At 37.2% G+C, this 20,993-nt stretch overlaps 2 protein-coding genes and 2 non-coding genes across 8 annotated transcripts; all 4 read right to left on the bottom strand.

The window, feature by feature from the left end:
- Positions 1–676: 676 nt before the first annotated feature.
- Positions 677–5,142, bottom strand: LOC121974319 (probable serine/threonine-protein kinase PBL8). 5 transcript variants are annotated; one of them, XM_042525319.1, is made up of 7 exons: positions 4,960–5,142; positions 4,707–4,834; positions 3,591–3,925; positions 2,761–2,896; positions 1,720–1,856; positions 1,479–1,602; positions 677–1,376 (listed from the first exon to the last, which is right to left on the bottom strand). In XM_042525319.1, exons 2-7 carry the CDS (start codon positions 4,759–4,761, stop codon positions 937–939), a joined length of 1,227 nt encoding a protein of 408 aa, XP_042381253.1. In that variant the 5' UTR covers positions 4,762–4,834; positions 4,960–5,142; the 3' UTR covers positions 677–936. The 5 variants fall into 5 exon arrangements, with proteins under 5 accessions (XP_042381253.1, XP_042381252.1, XP_042381251.1 ...); XM_042525318.1 differs by having other exon boundaries at positions 4,707–4,837; XM_042525317.1 differs by having other exon boundaries at positions 4,924–5,142.
- Positions 5,143–8,355: 3,213 nt separating this feature from the next.
- Positions 8,356–18,536, bottom strand: LOC121974321 (ethanolamine-phosphate cytidylyltransferase-like). Its single transcript, XM_042525321.1, has 9 exons — positions 17,950–18,536; positions 16,394–16,629; positions 14,761–14,939; positions 14,066–14,137; positions 11,962–12,029; positions 11,753–11,873; positions 9,563–9,628; positions 9,359–9,481; positions 8,356–8,746 (listed from the first exon to the last, which is right to left on the bottom strand). Exons 1-9 carry the CDS (start codon positions 18,249–18,251, stop codon positions 8,675–8,677), a joined length of 1,239 nt encoding a protein of 412 aa, XP_042381255.1. The 5' UTR covers positions 18,252–18,536; the 3' UTR covers positions 8,356–8,674.
- Positions 18,537–19,910: 1,374 nt separating this feature from the next.
- On the bottom strand, positions 19,911–20,071 carry LOC121979031. The gene has a single exon (XR_006111312.1). It is a non-coding gene; the product is annotated as a U1 spliceosomal RNA (small nuclear RNA).
- A 548-nt stretch (positions 20,072–20,619) lies between these two features.
- On the bottom strand, positions 20,620–20,780 carry LOC121979019. The gene has a single exon (XR_006111307.1). It is a non-coding gene; the product is annotated as a U1 spliceosomal RNA (small nuclear RNA).
- Positions 20,781–20,993: the final 213 nt, after the last annotated feature.

Here is a 20,993-nt window from a genome sequence, read left to right on the forward strand (position 1 = left end):
GCAGTCGCTCACTCTTATCCTTCGACCCCAAAACGGTCGCTTCTGTGTCTTTGGTCTCAACTCATCTGATGAGTACATTGCCTTCCTCATTCGCGGCTACTTGTAATTTATACATGTAAACTCTACTCCTGCATTCGCTATAGGGAACAAATTGTTAATGAAAACTTAGGGACATGATAATTTTATTGTAGTATTGTGACTATATATAATATGCAAAAGATTTGATATTGTTCTAAAGTATATGCAAAAGATTTGACTATATATAATAAAGATTTCGCTGCTACTTTTCCTAGACAACTTCAAGCACAGAAACACCATACAAGGAGATCTCCTCTCTGCTCACTCTGATTTCTAAAATTTAAAGGCCAAAAAGAATCCACAGACTCCGAACTCTCCAATCAGTAAGAAACCGATCGACAAGTTGAGTTCACCATCAAACTGATAACCTAGTATGCCACCATCATTTAAGGTGCCATACTAAGTGGTGCAACCAGAAGAACAGTTCACAACCTACAATGAAACTTAAATTTGTACCAAGAAGTTGAAGACCAGCCTACTATAGAAGATAATGTTCGACGCAATTTTGTCAAATACAAACACTCAAGAGTTTTTAGCTTTCTAATAGTTGCTTTCAACAAGAAGAACTAGCAACGAGCACCCGAGCAAATAATTCCCATGACTAAAGCTACTACAGAATCATAATTCGAAATGCATGATCCAACTAGCTTTTGTTTCAACCAAACCTAGCCCATTTGGCTAGGTTCGCCTCATGTTAAACTACACAAACACTGATCAGAGATACGGGGATCTCGCAAACATCAGACGCAACGAGATAAACTTTACATTATAACATAGTGGAAGAGACAAAACCCAAACAAGTGCAACAGAGATAGGCAATGTACAAACCCTCCGCTTCGAACTGCACGGATCAGTGGATCATTTGACTCTGCAGGCTGGAAGAGCACTTGAACATTTTGCACGCGGGCTTGGTCTACAGCTGACGACATTCTGTGCGAGCGGATGATGCATCCTGTTCTGTGCAAACCCGCTCAATGAGACCTCGTTTCCATTGCTCGACTGTAAAGGCTCGAGTGTCTCCACGACATCACTCATAAGAGGCCTTGCTTTTGGGTTGTGGCTCAAACAGTAGTATGCCAAGCTGCAAGCCTTCTGGGCAGCTCTCACTGAATACTGATCTTCCAGCTTGGGGTCGATTATTTGCAACAGCTTTCGCTTGTTGTTGAGTTTAGGGCGAGCCCAATCAACCAAGCTCTGCTCCTTAGATGGACGAGCCTTGTCCACAGATCGACGGCCTGTCAAGAGCTCAAGAAGAACAACTCCAAAGCTATAAACATCACTCCTGGCCGTCAAGTGTCCTGCACATGCCAAGGATATTAGTGATCGACGCTTCCAGTGATTACAAGCAAATTGGAAGTGTTGAATCATAGGCTGTCACTGAGACATCAGAAACAATGCACCTGTCATCACATATTCTGGGGCCGCATAGCCATAGGTTCCCATCACCCTCGTTGATACATGGGTCTCATCGCCCTCGGGTCCAGCTTTTGCAAGACCGAAATCTGAGAGCTTGGCTGTGTAATCCTGTCAAGAGGAACAATTTGGATTCAAATGCAATAAGCTACTTGTGGTTTCCAAAGTTCATTATAGAAGAACATATAGTTACAATTTATAAATAATTAGAAAGGATTGATACTTAACAGAGTCCAATAAAATATTTGAGGTCTTAAAATCTCGGTAGATAACAGGTTTTTCAGCATTGTGAAGGAAAGCTAGTCCTTTAGCAGCGCCAAATGCGATTGACATTCTTGTCGCCCAAGATAGTGGTGCAGCTGTCTCTGAAAGCCTCAAGGAATATTAAGCCAGATTCAGATGAAAGATAACTGACATACAATAGTAAAAATTGTTCATTGTATTGGTGAAGATGGATTAGATAAGAAACTTGATGGGAGAGAGTATAATTAGCATGAATAGTTAAAAGTGAAACTGACGGAAGCCCCCAATAGAACAGAAGTAACCGAAACAAGCCTTCTACAGGGAAAAAAAACAAATAAGATTTCAACTGAGAAATTGCTGGTTATAAACCTCCATGACAGAAATGTAAACTGATTATCCATAGACAGAATCAAAAAGCAACATGCATTATTTTTTGAAGCCAGTGGCTTACAACAGGCCAAATCTTTTAAGTCTTAGTAGATGTCAAAGACAATGTCCAGCAGAAGCAGAAAGATCTTTTTTCAAGAGAAGATGCAAAGTCCTAAACATGTAAACCAAAAAGTGGAATGGCTGTTTCATTGTTCTTTTTGTCCAATATCATTTTGAGTTCCAAACATTTTCTGTAGCCAACAAAATAAACTTCGTTAAACAAGTTTGTCAGTGACAAACTTGTTTAGGCACCTCATCTTTCATATGATGTCTCAGATTCATCAAGTCACATAACAAATCAATACTTTGGTGTGCAGCAATAACTTATTAGTTATTACTAATTTCGCATTGAAATCAATATTTTTTCAGTGATTCTACTTATTTTAGCCAAGATTTGTTTCGATAATTTCACCATCTTAATATAAGGCCGTGACTATATTAGTCATAAGTTTACAATTGAAAATATATCACAAACATGAGTCCTTTTTGCACATGAGGAAATTGGGGAACTTGCACAGAAGGATAATGATGCCCAACTTCAGTTCAGATGAATATACTAAGCAACAAAAAATTAATTAAATGCTAAGAGTATCATACTCCGAAACAAGTGATTCTCCAGGCTTCCACGGAACATGAACTCATATACAAGCAACCTATGATCATCTTCACAGCAGTAGCCAATCAACTTCACTAGATTAGGATGCCTCAGTTGTCCAAGAAAATTAACCTCTGTCTGGAAATTAAAAAATGGACACAAGTCAGACTTGCAAAAAAGATAAACTTTTTCTGTTGATATGTAGTATATAAGCCAACATCAGGCCCCCAACTTTCAAGGATAATAATGCATGCATATTGTGTAGGATTCTGGCTACTACGACAATTTTTACCTGTTGAAGACAAACACATGATGAACATAAATTGTTGTAAAACAATCAAGAAAAAAAAATTGCACTCAATTGAAGAGAACAGCATGACAAAATTTTGTTATAGTTTTATGTTCAAAAGTGTAAATTCAACCTCAAAAACCTACTAGAGCAAAATGGTATAAGTTGGGTGCTGCAGACCTCTACATTTATGTGAACATAAATGCCGAAAGACAATAAGCTCAGTTCAATGGGAGCACACAACTCAAGTTGTAAGTGAGCTGTTATGAGTTGCCCGAGAAGAAAAAAGAACTCCTTTACATTTGAACATTCTACATAAAGTGACATATGTTCACCATTAAATTAGTGCATGTTTTAAATGTTCCCAATCATCCTAGAAACAAGTATATTTTCCAACTCTCCATATGTTGGCAAAATAAGTTAAATGTAAAAATATTATGCATTTTGTTGCCGGGTATCGGACAATAAACCAAATTAACTATACAATTTTCAAATATTTAATATAGCAAAATTAATAAGATATCAGAAAAGAAATCAACTTACAAGCCATTCCCTATGTCCCTGATGACCATCCTTGTTGAGAACCTTTACAGCAACTGGAAGTGATTTGAGACCAACTCTCACATTTTCATCTATATAACCCTTGTACACGGTACCAAACCCTCCTTCACCAAGCACATAATCCGCACGGAAACTTTTAGTAATCGTCTCAAGCTCAAACAACGTGAACGCAATCACATCGGTGTATATTGCAATATTTCTCGAATCCTCAAAGTGTCGGGGAGTCGAGGGGTCGCTAACATCTGAGAAGGTACGAGTATGTTTTTTCTCTGTAAGAGCATTTTTAACAGGTACTTGGAACATTTGGAGTTGTTGAACTGCACCAACAACAAGGTTTCAAAATGGCTAAATTGACAACTTCAAATAAAAGTTTTCATCAGTTTCTGATGTCTAAGCTGCTGTTTTGTAGATTAAGTAACATTCAGAAGAGACATTACATATAAAATTTCAGCTGAACAGAGAAAACAAAATCATAGACGCTGACTTTCACACTGTCCCACAACATAAATAAAAAAAAAAAGATACGGTAGCAAGCAAGATCCCTAAATGTCGCATCTTGAAATAGACTAGTTTGCAGAATAAAGCTGGTTCTTAGCTCACAATCTGTACTTGGTTGCCTCTCCATATTCAGAATGAAACAAGGACCAACCAAACATAATGGAGCACAAATAAAACACCGAAAGGTTCATCAAAATCCCATCGATAATGAACAAGAAAGACAGGAGGCAAAATGGGAAAGATAAACCCCAATAAATTGACATTAAAAGACAGAAAGACCAAATCTTTGAAGAACCTCAGCACCGGAGGCCGATTCGTCAACAAGAACCAATCCTTTACGGGGGAAAAAAATTAATCCAGATTAGACCTAAAAAAACAATGCCAGCGCACCCATCCGAAAACCGGCAAAAACCCTAGAGAGAGAGAGAGAGAGAGAGATGGGGGAAAAAAAATCAAATCTTGAACCAGAGCAAGCTTACGCGGTGCCCTTTCCGAACAATCCTGTCACAATCCGGACCAAGCACCGGCAATGGCGCAACCCTATCACGAAGCTCAAGGGGGAATACACAAAAGGACGAAATTTGGGGCGAAAGGCGTCACCTTGCGCGTGAGCGGCGACGACGGCATTCTCCTCCCTGGTTCCGCAGTTGCCCATCGTTGGAGCCGTCTCTCATCCTCCGGCGGCGCTCGAATCCTGCCTCACCCAGGCGACGCCAAGCTTCATGCGGCTGCTGAAACCCCGAGAAGAGAAAAGGTGGGATTAGAATATTTATAAGTCGGAGGAGGGAGATAGAGGATTGCGAGAAAGAAAGGTGACATCTTTTTTGCCCGCTTCCTCGGTTTCCCTTTTTACTTTGGGAGTTTACACAACGAGCAGGCCACCAACTCCACCACCCCCCAAAGATTCCCCCACCATGATTTTTAATTAAAGCGAGGAGGGAGGAAGAGGAGCTCCCTTGTGAGCAGCCAGTGACTGAGGTGATGTTTTTGAGTGCGAGCTCGCAGCAGTCTGTGGAGTGCTTGAGACATGGCAGGAAGACTCACATGTCATAGACCCTATACACCACTTTTATAATTTTATAATTGCCAAAATTCTCAAATTGTGCCTTGTTTTTTTTTTTTTTCATTTTTTTCCTAATGTATTTTATATTGAATAAAATTAAAAGACACTCATTTTTTTATTATTTATTATAAAAAAAACACCACATCCTACCATTTGTATTGATAAAGTTAAATAGCATTATTTAATATTGACTAAAAATAAAATATGAATAATTATATCATTGTTATCAATGTTATTAGTATTAATAAAAGTTAAAATATCTTGATTAAAGATGAAAAAATATCATTGATTATCTTTGGGATGATTGATCCGGTCCTATGAAAATTTTTATTGATTATCAGGATAAATTAAGAAGCGTACATGACGGATAATTCAAGAACATAGTATTTTTTGATTGCAACTCCTATTTATATGAAGTGTTTTATTATAATAGTCATGTACTATAGCTATTAAAACACACTAATATCAATATTAATCATAATTGAAATGTTAATATGTATGATTGTGTAACAATTACTAGCATTAAAATTAAAAATAGTTTTCAAAAGTAAATTTTACCTTTCAACTATTCCAATAAAATAAAAGACACTCTTTTTCAATTTTTGCCCTTTTATATTTTTTCCTTTTGCAAAAAGCACCTTTTGGATTGTGAATAGTCTTAACTGCACTCTAAATTAATTTACCTATAAAAAAATTAATTATTTAGCTTAGTCCAACTTCTTTAGAAGTTTTAATTTCAATAGCTTCCCATATCTGTGGGACCGACGTTAGGGGGTCGTTAAGATAACGGATCTATCTTTTTTAATTTCACTAGCTAGCTTCACATATATGATAATTTTAATACAAAAAGTTATCTAATATTTTTTTAAAATAAAATAAAATAACAAAATTTAATGGATAAATACACTCCATAAAATTATTGAAGCTAGGTCGCTTTAATTTTGTTTTTAAAAATTTATCAATCAATTAATTCAATCATTTTAAATTTGATTGCTCAAATTAATTTCGTTACAATATATATATTGAATTAAGAACAAGGCAGTACTGCAGTCGTCGAACTGTTACTACTACCATACCTCTCTCTTCTCGTGTACAATATATTGAATAAAACAACAGATTGTCTAGCTCATCATGATTCAATCCTTGTTCGTTTCCTATCATAACAAACTCATTTGGCTGTCTCCATTATTGAGTTTAAACTTTGAAACTCGATCGGAGTTCTTCCCCGGCCCATTCCCGACGACGTAATATAAAGAAACATGTCATGAGCATCATGTTTCCTATTCGGCGGTTACTGTGCTATTAACTATGCTCAATTACGGATCCAGAAATTTAAATATGAAGGGATAATTTTTACGTGAAATAAAAGATGATATCTTCGATCTCTACCGATGTATATATATATATATACAGCTAAAGCGTGATTTTACTGAGATGGGAGTGAATTTCAGACAAGGATGAGAAACAATGAATTAAGTATGCAGTCTGCAATATGTGGAAGAATGGTAGGGCCTTCACATTGTCCACCGAAATCTAACAGAATCAAGTCTGACTGTTCATTAATAGTTACAGTTGATTTTTTTTTTTACATTTATACTTATACCCAGTAGTGATTGAAGTCTTATCAATTAACACTATATATTTCTCATTTGTTATTAAAATAACATTCTATCCTGTTTTAATATATTGTTGTACCAATTACGAAATACATATTTCAACATTAATAATATTATATTATATTAGTTATTAGTCCCGTCTGAAATTCAATGAGACAGATGCTAAAGATACGGTGCTCTTATTGACTTTTTGTAGACTTCGCTCCGGTCCTGCAACACAAGTAGTTTCAGTGTCGAGTCAGGGAAGGGATCTCCTGCGATGACCCTCCAACGCTCAAGTCAGTCTCCGATGAAGAAGAAGAAGAAGCAGTAAGCGGAGCAGCAAGAACTATAGCGCAACAGTAAAATATCGCATACTTCCACTGATACTTGGACCCTTCCCTTTATATACAGCTTCGATAGCGCGCGTGCATGTTTCCCAAAGTGGCTACGTATCTCAAAGCTTTCCATGAAAAGACGTATTAGTAAAGTATCTCTGACACAGTACCTTAACGGGTCGAGCATATCTCTGAAGTGACAGTGGAAGCTTCCGCCGTACGATCCTCTGTCTGACCATGCCGCATGTCAGCGACACTAGCTCCCAAAAAGATATCAAAAGATAGTCTGCTGTGTCTGTTGCTTGGCCGAGTAAAATAGTCGCTCAGCTGGAGTTCTACTGTCCACGTAATGTCTGCTGTCAGGCCGAGCGAGATAATAGCTCAGCCGAAAGTCCACTATCCGCGTGCGATGTTACTGAGCCGAGTGGTATAGTCGCTCGACCGGAAGTCCACTGTCCGCGTGCTCGGTTGATGTCAAGTCTGTTACTAGGCCGAACGGATAAACCGCTCGGTCCGGCTTCAGCACATCGTTCTCCCTTGAGCGTGGGTGTTTGAATGCTCCCCATGTCGAGGTCGACAACGGGTCAAGGCCCCGGTCGGAGCATGATTCGCTTAACCGATCGATTCACTATATGTATTCACCGTCTTAACTTTGACCTTCACCATAACAGCAGGATAAAATTTCTCACCATCACCGTATCAATTACAATACAGTATGAACACTTTATTTCTCATCAGACTGATAATATAATATTATGTTATATAAATTACGACATAATAATTACTACAATCGTAACAATCATCTCTTCTATTAACATTATATTATAATAATTATAAATCATACTTACAAATTAGCTGCTAAACATCGAGATGCTTGTGCTTCCGAATTTAACCGGATTGTCTATTAAAAAGAAAAAAATCGACAGGATAGATCACCTCCTGAATTAATGGATTCTTTAAAAAAAAAAAAACTAGATACTTAGTTAGAAAAAAAAAATTATGAATCATACTTATTGCTATTTAAACAATTTATTTCTAACTAACATTAATCAATATTATGGCTATTTTCTCCTTAACTGCTACAACAACCATCAAAAATAAAAATAGATTGAAATGGAAAATGTTATTTTAAAAACAAATTTAAAAAAACTTTTTAACATTCCAATAAAAAAACATACTTTATTGCAATGTTTATTATAAAAATATAATATGTTTATATCAGGTCATTTGTATCTTAGAATTTTCCTTCAATCTAAACGAAACAAAATTATATTAGATACTGGTTGCTGAATCTACTAAATACAGACGATAAATAATGTTCATTAGAAACAAAACAGCTCGGGCTGGAATAGCAGGATCAAAATTACTAATAAAGAGATACGCGAATCAAACAATTGGTGCCCCAAGCTAGTGATACCTTGGCAACCTTCCAGCCTATTAACTGATTATGTGACTGCATATTGACCTGAAAAATATAAAATGAACAAAATTCGAGCTGAGGAACCGACTTGATATCGCGATCGCTGCTTCCAGATTCTGGAAATAACTTTTCCTGGTAAACGTTGTGCAGAGTCAGTCTCCAGAGACGTAGCTCTTGCTCTCATAGTACTTCCTTTCACTAGCTTCTTTCTTCTCATTTCTTTTCTGCAGGTAGAGAAAGTACAGAAACTAAGTTGGCATCATGAACCCACCAAAGAAAATAAAAGCAAAGCATGCCCACATAAAGTTGCACAATATCGAGATGTTCTAGCGATACAGAAGAGTAGATTAAAACAGTAAGCAACGACCTAAAACTGGAAATGTGAAATACTCGGAACAATAGTTGAGGAAGATGTTTCTGACTGAGCAGATTTAGTAAAGGGTAAGATCAACTAGTTGCGACTAGTAGCTGCTAATATTAGACCAAGCTGGCGACTGACGCAAAATTAATGACACCTCCAAACATCATAGGGATCAGATGGCACAAATAACTTGCCTTTTCAAATTACAATGTAAGAAGAGCAAGAAGGATGGACAAGCATAAGCAACTTGGCTTGTAGGATAAATTAGCCAAGTGTGATTTGTTACACTGCTATAGAATATGTGACAGTCAGTTAATTACTCCAATTAAAGATAATATTTGAGAATCACTTAGAATATGATTTTTTTTTTTAAAAAAAAAAAACTAGGATGATAATAGGATGATGTTAAAAAATGAAAATAATAATTAAGAAAAAGTTTGAGAATACGATAGGGTCAAGACCTATTTGAACATACCTGATATGCTTCGTGGTTAGCAACAATCCTCTTTATGATCGTACTAGTTGTGATGCTCAAAGGACTTTGTAGTTGCTTGTAGATTCCCATAGCCATGGGAACAGCGTATGGATTTGAATCCTCCTACACAGACAAAAAAAAAGTGTGAGTAGCCCCGTTATCCAACTTCTGTTGGTGTTATATCATTCAAAATCATAGCAGTACCTTTAGGAAATCCATATTTTCAGCTATAGTTCCATGAACAACCAATGAGATATTAAATGTAGTAATCTGTAGGTACACAAACAAGAAAGGTCAGCTTAATCTAGCAGCTACCACCACAAATGCTGGCTCATGCAGAAATTTGCTGCTGAAAAGCAAACGAACGAAGCAAATAAATAGCCAACACTCATACAAGCATCCATATACTGAAAAATAATAAGAAAGATATTAATATATAATTAGTACCACAGCATTCAAGTTCATCAGCCAAATTCTCAGACTGACAATCAATCTACCTAATAGAAATTATCTGTATATTTAAAATTGTCATATAAATGTCAAAGGTTGGTGACTGCAACATACACACAGGATTCTGACTCGTGGCATCAGAAATGTGTCGAAAATAGATCGAGAAGCAGCTGGTCATCAGCATTTTTTGAATCAGAAAACCATACAAAATTCCAACAAGGACACACAAGCTGGGATATGAACAAACTTCATGAAAACATCCTTCAACCAAACTTATGATTATCAATGGAACCCATGTCTTTTACTGGGTAAATGCTTCAAATCATACAAAATTATGGGGCATATTGCCTGATACGGTGGTAAAGGGAGACTACCAAGTATGAGTCAAAGGCGGGAACAACAGCTGACGTGGAAGTCAAAATCAAGGCGGTCAAAGGCAAGAATAGCCTGGTCACCAAAGTTGTCCGAGCGGACGGCAACGAGCCGAGCGAGCTTAAAGGGTTCGTTCGACCGGGGGGCTCGCTTGGGCAAATCGCTCATCCGGCCCGATCAACTATAGAGAGGACATCAGAGGCTTAGGTGTGATGACCCTGCAAAGGCTAGTCCGACCGGACCGCATGGCCGGTCACGCGAGGAATCACCTACCGAGCTGAGAGACAAGAAGAACAGTTGAGATCAACCGGGCGGAGAATCCCGGCCGAGCGGTTCCATAGCTCGGCTAAACAGTGGGACTCCTTGCTTAGCTCATTGTATCCTTCTGGGAGTTGGTGTCGTTGACAATAGGGCATGTTGAGCAAATCGTGCGACAGAAGCTTCCATTGTCCTGTCAGGGATTTGCACACCCTGTTAAGGAATGGTGTCAGACACTTTTTTGATGTGTCTTTGCATAGGATAGTAGGGAAAATGTGCATGTGCCTTCAGAAGCATGCAAGTCTACTATTGGAACACTATATAAAGGGGGATCCATGCACCGACGGAGATATGCATTATCTGTGCTAGAGCTTTTGTTGTTGCTATAGTTCTTCACTGTCTTTCCACTATTCCGGTAACTAACTTGAGCGTCGAAGGACCAACGTCGGGAACCCCTTCCCTAGTCCGACACTGACGTTCTTGGTTTTACAGATCGGAGAGGAGTCTTCGCAAGGTCAACCGCTGAGCCACATCTCCAGCTAGCTGTCTCCACCGTTTTCGGACAGGATCATTGCCAAACTCATAAACTAATTTTAAATACAGTTGCATATATGAAGTTATCACAATTGAAGAAATTATCAAAACTCCAAAATTAAATTATTGAAGGGGGTGATGGAAAATTATCTAGGATGTCCATTCACCAAATTTATTCATAAATAAATAAATAATAGAAATTCCTTCCCTACTCCATCTTGTCTTCTATTTTTTTCTCCCCTTCTCTCTTGTAGCCAATCGTTTCCATCAAAGTCACTACTGTCAGAGTTACTATTGTCAGAAGTCAAGCGAGGTGGACAAAGCAGCACTTTTGTATAACATGTGCTACATACAAGTCTGACCTCCAACTATAGCAACTTTGATGGCGATGACTCCAATTAGTATAGAGGAACAACAAAGAAAGACGGAAACAAAATGAAGAATAGTAAGGTATTATTCTTTTTGATAGTCAAATGCTGACTAGGTGTCTCAGTTCGTCCCCTTAGGTCAGATTAATTTCCAGAGAGATCAAAATTATTCACTTATGAAAGTTCTAGTGCAATGAAAAATTGGTATATGCTGTAGCAGAAAACCCAATACTTATATATGATTTGAGGCATTTACCCCTTTTATATTGTCAATAACCATACAGATGAAGAAACATTAGGTTAGCTTCTTCATACAACCAAACCAAGGTTTTGATAAAGAGATCATTTTTTTGTTAGTGAGGTATTTTCTAAAGACCTTGGGTCACACACAAGCAGTTTAATAGGCACTAACCATATCCTTCGAAATTTCCCAAGGGGCACCAATTATCACTTCATCTACATAGCGGCAAGCCAAAACACTCAAGCTTCTCTCATGGAGATTCATTATTGGACGATGATGTCCTCGAGTGGCACTACAAATGAAATATATATACAATGATTATTTCTCTGACCAACTTTCCCAATTAATTGATAAATGAGCTTGAAACTGAGTAAAGCAACCTGATTGTTTGATCTGTATGAATTCCTACAAGAAGGAAATCTCCAAGTTCTCGAGCAAGTCGTAGGATCTGCACATGAAGACAATAGTCAGGGCAATGGAAGACCATATCTTGGCAAAAATAGATCAGTCCGGAAATAAAGCAATTAACAATTTTTTTAACAAGCAACTCTAACGGAAAAGGAAAATGCTGTAATACTTCCCAGTGCACTAGCTGGATGTTTGACCTTTTAGAGTGACTGAAAGGTTGCTATTAAATGTTACTTCAAAGTCCAAGACAAAAGAATTGCCTCAACTATGCTAGAACCATGACCATAACATAGAATATTTACTATCTACGACATAAAACAGCAAAGTAATAATTTTAATTGTTGAGAAATGAGAAATTAGTAGTCATAAAATGGATACATTACGGTGCAATCTTGAGAGGTGAGGGGATGAGAAGTAAACCCAGCCTCCCCCCTTTGTCCACAGAGCAATATATTCAGGGTAGGCTGGTATTTCAGCATTCCAACACAGGAAATATTCATAGAGGTGGCAGCGACATGGGTTTTTTGAGTGCTCATAACTACCCAACCAGTGAAGGGTTCTTCTATACTGATTACTGCAGCAGTCACATTCCTCTCAACACAGCAAAGGTTTTTGCTGCTTGGCTTGGTAGCTTGGAAGTTGTCGGTTGTGAGGTGAGGAGGTTGAGTAGGCAACGCTTTCACTTGTTATTTTAAAATCTTCAGTCTTCTTGTTTCATCTCATTTAACTAAGAAGATAAGAAATGAGGACCACCTAACATCTTCAACAGTGAGGAATGAGGACCACACTCTTTGGTCTTCTCAATTCTCATATACTAATTATATATGCTGTAGCTTCTTTAAATTCCAACATTTTTTGTCCTTTTGTATGTAGATCCTATCCCAATACCTTGTAGCACCTATAATATATGCTCCATCATATTTTATTTATTTAACCATGGTATGCATTTTTTGTTTAACATTGTTTATTATTTAACATTATAACTTCATTCAAGCATTATTATTACATTTGTTACAAATATAGAAGGTTATTCAAAGCACATCTCATAATTTCTTGTCATATTTTTTTGCCCTTGATTGTTCATTAATGCACTTTTTTTGGTTAAATGTTTATTAGCTTTATTTTTTTAATAGGTTGTTTGGAAAGTGACGACACCAGGAGTGGATGAAATTGGCAAAATCATTACTGTTCAGACGAATAAGTGTACACATATCCATTAAAATCCAGTTACTACCTTTGAGGATGGTTCAGTGATGCGAATTTGCTACCCTTTAGGAAGATCCAATAGGAACTGCTTGACTTTTGGTCCATTAAGGAGCATGGTGTGTTTTTAGGTTTTTGGATTATGCTACTCATCGTGTTATGAACTGTCCACACTGTAATTTAGTAGACAGACAGAAAATGGAATGATGACAATAATGTCGCAAAGAAACCGGGATCAACTGATGACTGAACAACAGAGATCACTGCTATTGTATGAAGCATGCAATGCTACCATGTTAGTAACAAGACACAAAAGACACATCCGAACTTGTAGATTCTCAGCCTTGATCACATCAAGGAATGAAAGCCTTGAAAAGACACCACTAGGATGTCCTTATAGTATTTCAAAAAATTAGATACCAACTCTATCCATTGTTATCAATTACTTCAATTGATACTAATTAAATTAGGGCTTTTGCAATTGGTGTGATTAACCTTATTCAACTAAAAGTTTGATACATTAGGAATGGCAAAATGTTTCATATGAAGTTTCCCCTCTGCTATAAGGAGAGAATCATAATGAAGCTATCAGGTTCCTAATTTCTGATGATGTTTCTCAATTGAAACATCCTATCTTTTTCTAATGGTACAAAAGGACTACTCAAAATCTAGGAAGAATGAGAATCTGAATGATGCAACATCCAATGATGAGCTTTAATTGTCCTGGAGTTGGTAATGCAGTGGACTTGTGTTTTGAATATTTTAAATAGCACAAATTTCCTAAAAGTCAAATTTCCTTTTAAATGTCATGCATACAAAATGGAGTCATACAATTGCTGCAGTATAAACAGTGGAAAAGAAAGCATATCACACCTCCACATGTCCGGCATGGAATAAATCAAATGCACCATCCATGTAAATTATACGTGCATCAGGACCTGGACCCTGTATAAAAAATGGGGGAAAAAAATAAGGTAAGGACAAATACCATGACTAGACTTGAAGCCAAAATAAAATATATATATATATATATATATATAGAAAAGAACAAGAATTTAAAATTACACTAACAATGTTTCAGATAGCTAGAGCTGTTAACTTCACACAGTATTTATAATGATTAAATTAAAAGACACTTCCTGTGGTAAGAACACAAACACAAGAACCTGCTGACTCAGCATATCTCAGAATAATCTGTTTGCATAGCCTTGTGTTTACTGATTGTTAATTTGTATCTCCCAAGAGTAACACAATGTATGAAAACATAAAATTAGAATGTATGTCACACACTGCAAGTGGTGTTGATATAATTGACAAAGCTCAATTACAACAAAGAACATTGTTATTCTTCAACAAAATTTGGTGAACTATTATTTTAGTACAAGACCACAAGCACATCCTTTTTGACAAACACTAACAAAATCTCAAACTATTCACCAATAGAAAAGTGATGCCAATTGTCAAGAAATGAATTTTCTAGTTGGAATATAATTTTTAGTCAAAAGATAGTAGCAAATATGCCAACTATAATAATAGCATTTAATATAGAAAATGCTCTAGTATTATACCTTGCCATTTGAAAATTGCACTATTCGCCGAGATGTAGGCAAGAAATGGGATATCCGAGTTCCTGCAGCAGACCCTGCGTCGTCAACTTTCTGGTTGTGTCCATGGCTGAACTGCCTTTGCAAAGAAGAATGATTACTACCACCAAGTGATCTCTCCCTTACACAAAGTAGCATGCGACCTGCATATGCTAATTTCAATAGGTACCAGCATAGAATTCAAATGTGCTAAGAGACAAGTTAAGTTTAATGGACTCTAGAATAAAAGAAAGAAACTAAAACATTGATAAATGAGAAAACTGGACAATGTTATATAGGGAATACAACCAGTGGTAGTATCAGTATTGATTTTGTCACAAGTTGTCTCTACATATTCATCCTTGGCATTGCAACTTTCAATCCCCATGACCATTGAGTAGGAATGGGCATCATACTCAATCTATGGCAAATAGAAATATTTTCTTATTCGTTGTAAAGGACAACCAAAAAGGAAAGAAGCCAAGTTGAAGCTAGAGGAAGAACACAAAACATCAATTTCTCATTGGAAGAGACGGCCAAAGAACAAGATAATAAAGATATTATAGTGCTTGAAGGACAAGAATCAAATAATGGTATTGTTTTTCCTTACACGTTGTAAAGGTCAGCCCAATCAGAGATTCTAACATCTCATAAATGGTTTAGTTTTACTCATTGGAGGAGAATGATGCACACAATCAAAAGACATTGATTCAAATTTTAATTCTCTAATTGATTTGGTAATTGCCGTATTTTAGGTGTTGAAAGTTTAATATTTATTAATTTGATTGGATTATCTTCTAATTTGAAAGGAGTCCTTTTGATTTACAATTGAATCTAGAATCTATAAAAGAGTTGTTGTTTCAATGTATTTTTTTCAATTTATAATTTATAAAATTTAGCTTTAATCTCTTCAGCTTGATATGCATGTGTTCTTTTGCTGTGTGAGGTAGTTATCCCTAATTTCATTAATTTTATGTTAATTTTCTATGTTAGTTGATGATTTCAATTTAGTGCTGTGTCAAAATAGAAAGCAAAAAAATATATTTAGACCACTATATAGATCTAGAAATTCCCAGATGGAGACAAATACAAAGGTAATGACAGTGATAGGCCAATGTGAAAACTTTGCAGAATGCAAAATGCAGATCTGTGTTGCCAACACAGCACTTTACCTAGGGGCAAAAATCTTCCACATGGATCTTAATGCGGCAAGGTATGCATTATGATAAAATTGAACAGGTAGTCACATGTTTTAAGATGAATGCAAGCCGATCATGTAGCAAATATTGAAAGCTGAACTGGATCAAATTCACAACAACAAATCAATTTATGCACTTCTACGATGGATGATATGAATTTGAAAATCTAAGGGATGCTGATAAGCAACTGAAGACCTTGTAATGAGGAATCTGTTGAGAGCATCAAAAAATATATTTTATGATCTGCTAACAAGATTGTGCTTGAATATGTTGTCACTTGTCACTAAATAATCTAAATCAAACTTAACAGGTACTCTAGCAAGAATTCCTATATTTTAATCCTACCGATTTGGCATTCGGGTTACAAAAGAATGCTAGAAATTAAAGGCAAATGATAAATTAAAGTGCATGATCAGTACCGACAATATCGGTGCTCGATACTCCTTCAGTTCTTTTAATTTGTTTATATCGACCAGCCTTCTTGGCCAGGGCATATGCATCAGTACCATCAGGAAGCAGACAAGGATCATCCCCATGGATAATATAATCTATCTGGTATTCAGTAAACAACTTATTCATGAATTCTTCAGTTATAGCATAAGGGGCATCTTGAATGACCTCATCAACCCACTTCACTGCACCTACCATAATCATCCTATCAAAATAGGAAATATGAAAGAATTACAAAAGTGATCATGTTTAGATCTTTATGTAACCATGAAGTGCAAAGCTAACTGATGTCACTGAAACTAAGACCATAATTGGCGTAATGAAGACTTTTACATAGACATAATAAGTTATTCTTAATTGGCCAATCCAGATGACTTGACAGTTACGAAAGAAGACTAAGAAAAAGGAAAAAGGAAAGAGGAGAAAGTGAATCAACTGATAGATAAAAATTGTGGTTTAGTATAAACGAGAATGCATATGAGTTTGAGATGAGATGTACTCAAAGTGATTATAACAAGATATAATGCAACATCTTAAACTTTTATGGTTAATATTGCTACAATAATACAACTTACATGTTAGCCCTTAACTCAGGCAAGAGCATCACACTACACTGCCATAGTTTTTTCTTTATGAATCAATTTGAGAGGGGAAATCTAGGGATTGTTGATACCATCACAATCATATCTAACATCAGATCCATATAAATTTTCTAACCTAGAGGGGAAATCAAGGGAAATGAAGGGATTGTTGATACCATCACAATCAAGGAATTGACTGAAATGGAAGCCGTCACTGTGTCCTTACATGTTTGAAAAGTTGGGATATAGTAAAGCATATCAACCTTAGCAAAAGAAGATGAAATAGCATCATGATAGTTAAAGTGTCAATTCATGTTTGGTAGTAAGCGGTTGAGGACATCAAAACAGCAACCTCTCAAATTAGACATCCATCAAAACTTGAATCTGGAGAATTTGAATGATGAACTCATGGAAAAGAATTATAGTAGAAACAAAATTAAAAATTAACATGAAGGTAGTAAAAAATTTCAAACAATTGTCAATTATCAAGTGCTCAAACAAATTGGTCTTTATTTCTGACTTCTTTAGGGCGAACCTGAGAGCCAACACAACAATTCAAAGATAAGATTTGTATTTCAACCACTGAAATAAAAGGAAGTAATCATCATCAAATTGAAGTTTTTAATTACAGTTACTACTATTGAGGCAAAAAATCAATGCTAACCAGTGACAGAAGGATGCAGTAAGCCCTAATTATGAAGTACTGTTTAGAGTCATATATTAGGAATACGGGTAAAGGGGGGAAAACATCAGTTAACGTAGCGAAACCAAAGTCAAGACTACGAGAAAACGAAAGATTGGCAATTAATTGACCTAAAAGTACACAATAAAACCGAGCAATTGCCAGAGCACTTTTTTAAAAAAGAAAAAGAAGTCAAAGACAAGTTACAGTTTAAAATCCTATACTCCTCAGGTTAACCCTTAATAAGATGTCAAATGTCCACCTTTCATGGAGAGGAGTGACAGGCGGCCCCTTATTCGCCTTGATCTCTTCATCGCTCACCACCCCAACAACTAGCTGATCTCCGAGCGCCCGGGCCTGGCGCAGGGCATTGCAGTGGCCGTAGTGCATCATGTCGAAGCACCCGTCCATGTAGACCCTTACCGGACGCTTCCTCCGGCGGCGGATCCCGGGGAGCCTCACCCCGGGGAGAAAGGAAAGAGCGAGGAGGAGACCCCCTACAATGCACGCCACAGCGAATCTGGGGCTTCCGACAACCTCCATGGCGCACGCTCCGGATCCCATCAATCGGAGGAAGAGGGATGGATCTAAGTTGGAGCCTAGGGTTTCAGGTGGTCAGGAACCATCTTCGGAGCTCCACCAGCTTCCGCCGCAGACCTGGAGGGAGCACGGGTGGTTTTCCTCGGTTCTGGGGGCGCGTGGAGAAGAAGCAGGAGAGAGAGAGAGAGAGGAGGAGGAGGAGGCCGGCAAGAAATCGGAGGAGAAAGCCGGAGGTGATGGATTAAATCACGGCCGTCGGATGGATAGGCGATATAGCCGCCGTCATTACAGCGTGAGGCGGTTATTGAGGAACGAATCGAGTGGCTCCTTCAAATGGTATATTATTTTCACACCATAGAATATCTCGTTTTATTTCTTTTTTTTAAAAAAAAAAAAAAAGAATGCAATTTTTTTTACTTCTCAAAGTTTAGTTTTTTTTTTAAAAAATGCCATCCAAAATTTTAATATCATCAGATGGTTGTTAACTTAATAACATTAATAATTAAGAAAAAATATAAAAATTAATAGATAATTCAATAAGGTGATATGGAAACTTCTCTCTCTTTTTAATTTTTTTAGGTATTTAAGAATACTTTTTATAATGGACTCCACATAAATTAAATATTTGATACCAAAATATATATATATATATATATATATATATATATAGAACTTTGTTATGATTTCACGTTCTTTTCTTAAAGCCAAAGTCATTTGATATTTGTTAGCTAGTGGCTTTCTATACAAGTTAAAAGTGTCAAATAAATTAGAAATTCTTTGAAAAGAAAGAAAAAAAATGAGAAAAAATACCATAAATTTTTAGTTCAAAAAACACCTTTTTGCATAAATTATTCACAAAGTATTATTATTTCTCTAGTATTATTGTATGAACTACTTTTTTTTTTTTGGCTATATTTAATTTGTTCATACATATGTGTGTTTATTTTTCCACAAGATAGTAGTTTTTGTTTCGAAGTGTGTTATTCGATTAAAATTATTTTATTGTCTGATTATCCGTAATTAATTACCCTAATTAAGGCATAGAGGGTCAATATTGTTGGTAGGGCCGCGCATGCGCGTACCCCTCTAACATAAATTATAACGTCCATTCTCTCACTTGTCGAGAAGGTAAAACAACAACGTCTACTTGTTGCACACATCTCGCCTCTTATGCACCTCCGCTTACTCTCTCCCTTTTCTCATTCACGATGTGGGACTACTGAAACCTTCGTCCCTTCTCCTTTGAAGCGGACAACCGAGCAACATCAAGTTTCCAACCTGCCTCCCTTCTGCAGTTTCATAGTGCATGGTTCGGCAGGAGCAACGCCGTCACTTCACTAACGTGCAAGTTCCACCAGCTTTTTTGTCTCCAAGTTCTCGTGAAGAACGACTTATACTTTCTCGTCAGTTTAGTTTCGAAGAGGAGATTGGCATGACCTTCACGTTTGGTTTCGTCGCATAAGGTAATGAACGGTTGCAGAGAACCACTGTTTCAAAATAGCAAGTGACTTTGCTTCAGATACTCAATGGAGTAGAACATGACGAACAAAATAAGTGAAACCATGCGTCTTGCATGTTCATGTTATAAAAGCTTCATATCGTTTGCATAGTGGAGTCCGTATCACCTTATAGGCTTTTAGAATTTAACTATGATTGACATTAAAACAATTTAAATTAATATTGACAGGGGCCGCGCAAGCGCGTACCCCCTCTGTCACAAATTATAACGTCCACTCTCCCACGTGGGGAGATGGTAAACCAACGCCCTTCCTTGGTGGAATGGAAGTCGTTGATCTAGGTCACGAGTCTTTCTGATCGCCCGTCGACCCCGTCCAGGTAAGTATGTTTTGATGTTGGACACAGCTTCTGTCTTATACAGTATCGCCTGCTTGACCTTCTATCGCTGAACGCTGTGGGACTAAAAACCGCTCTCATTGAGTATCGTGAGGGATCATAGCAAAACTAAATTGCTTCGTTTTCCTCCCCACTTGCCTTTCTCCTTTGAACCGGGCAACAAAGGTTCCTCTTGGTCGATTGCGAACAGCGAGACTTCGCTAACGTACAGGTACTGCCCCCCACTCCTCTTTTATCTCCATGATTTTGCTAGGGAAGCTGTTTGTTCATGGACGACTTAGCATTTCAATTAGTTGTAAAATTTTGCCTTGGAAATTTCCAAGGTCTTTTGGGTGTCAAATGTGCAGTGCTGTCAAACTAATAATTTATACACTATCTAAATAATTAACACTTAACTTGGACGATAAAGTATTTAACCAAGTAGCTACATCGTCTCTAAACAAATCTCAAAAATGTTATCTGAATATCATTTCGTAGTTTTTAATTTATAAAATTAAAGCTACTACTGATTGAATTAGAAATATTTTGAATAAAATTGGCAGGGGCCGCGCAAGCGCGTACCCCCTCTATCACAAATTATGACGTCCACTCTCCCACTTGGGGAGATGGTAAACCAACGCCCCTCCTTGGTGCAATGGAGACCGTTGATTTAGGCCACGAGCTTTATTGATCGCCCGTCGACCCCGTCCAGGTAAGTATGGTTCAAGGTAGTACACCGCCTCTCTTTTATACAGTAGAGTCAGCTCTATCCCTCTAGTGTTAAACGATGTGGGACTAAAATTCGCTCTCATTGGTTATCAACGCAGGCTCATAGCAAACGTTTCCCTACCCACTCGCCTTTCTCCTTTGAACCGTGCAACAGAGCTCCTACTGGTCGATTGCGAACCAGAGCGACATCAGGTTTCCATCCTC

Source organism: Zingiber officinale, chromosome 4B, assembly GCF_018446385.1.
Source record: "Zingiber officinale cultivar Zhangliang chromosome 4B, Zo_v1.1, whole genome shotgun sequence".
Classification (NCBI taxonomy): domain Eukaryota; kingdom Viridiplantae; phylum Streptophyta; class Magnoliopsida; order Zingiberales; family Zingiberaceae; genus Zingiber; species Zingiber officinale.

What these genes read in the sequence shown, in the direction of transcription:
- LOC121974319 (XM_042525319.1), bottom strand. Translation starts at nt 4,761, where the DNA reads ATGGGCAACTGCGGAACCAGGGAGGAGAATGCCGTCGTCGCCGCTCAC. An exon ending in CGTCGCCGCTCACGCGCAAG is followed by an intron (nt 3,926 to 4,706) that starts GTGACGCCTTTC and finishes TTGTTGGTGCAG; the next exon opens with TTCAACAACTCCAAATGTTC. An exon ending in GGAGAATCACTTGTTTCGGA is followed by an intron (nt 1,857 to 2,760) that starts GTATGATACTCT and finishes TGAGGCTTTCAG; the next exon opens with AGACAGCTGCACCACTATCT.
- LOC121974321 (XM_042525321.1), bottom strand. Translation starts at nt 18,251, where the DNA reads ATGGGATCCGGAGCGTGCGCCATGGAGGTTGTCGGAAGCCCCAGATTC. An exon ending in AAAATATGGATTTCCTAAAG is followed by an intron (nt 9,482 to 9,562) that starts GTACTGCTATGA and finishes TTGTCTGTGTAG; the next exon opens with GAGGATTCAAATCCATACGC. An exon ending in CTAACCACGAAGCATATCAG is followed by an intron (nt 8,747 to 9,358) that starts GTATGTTCAAAT and finishes CTCTACCTGCAG; the next exon opens with AAAAGAAATGAGAAGAAAGA.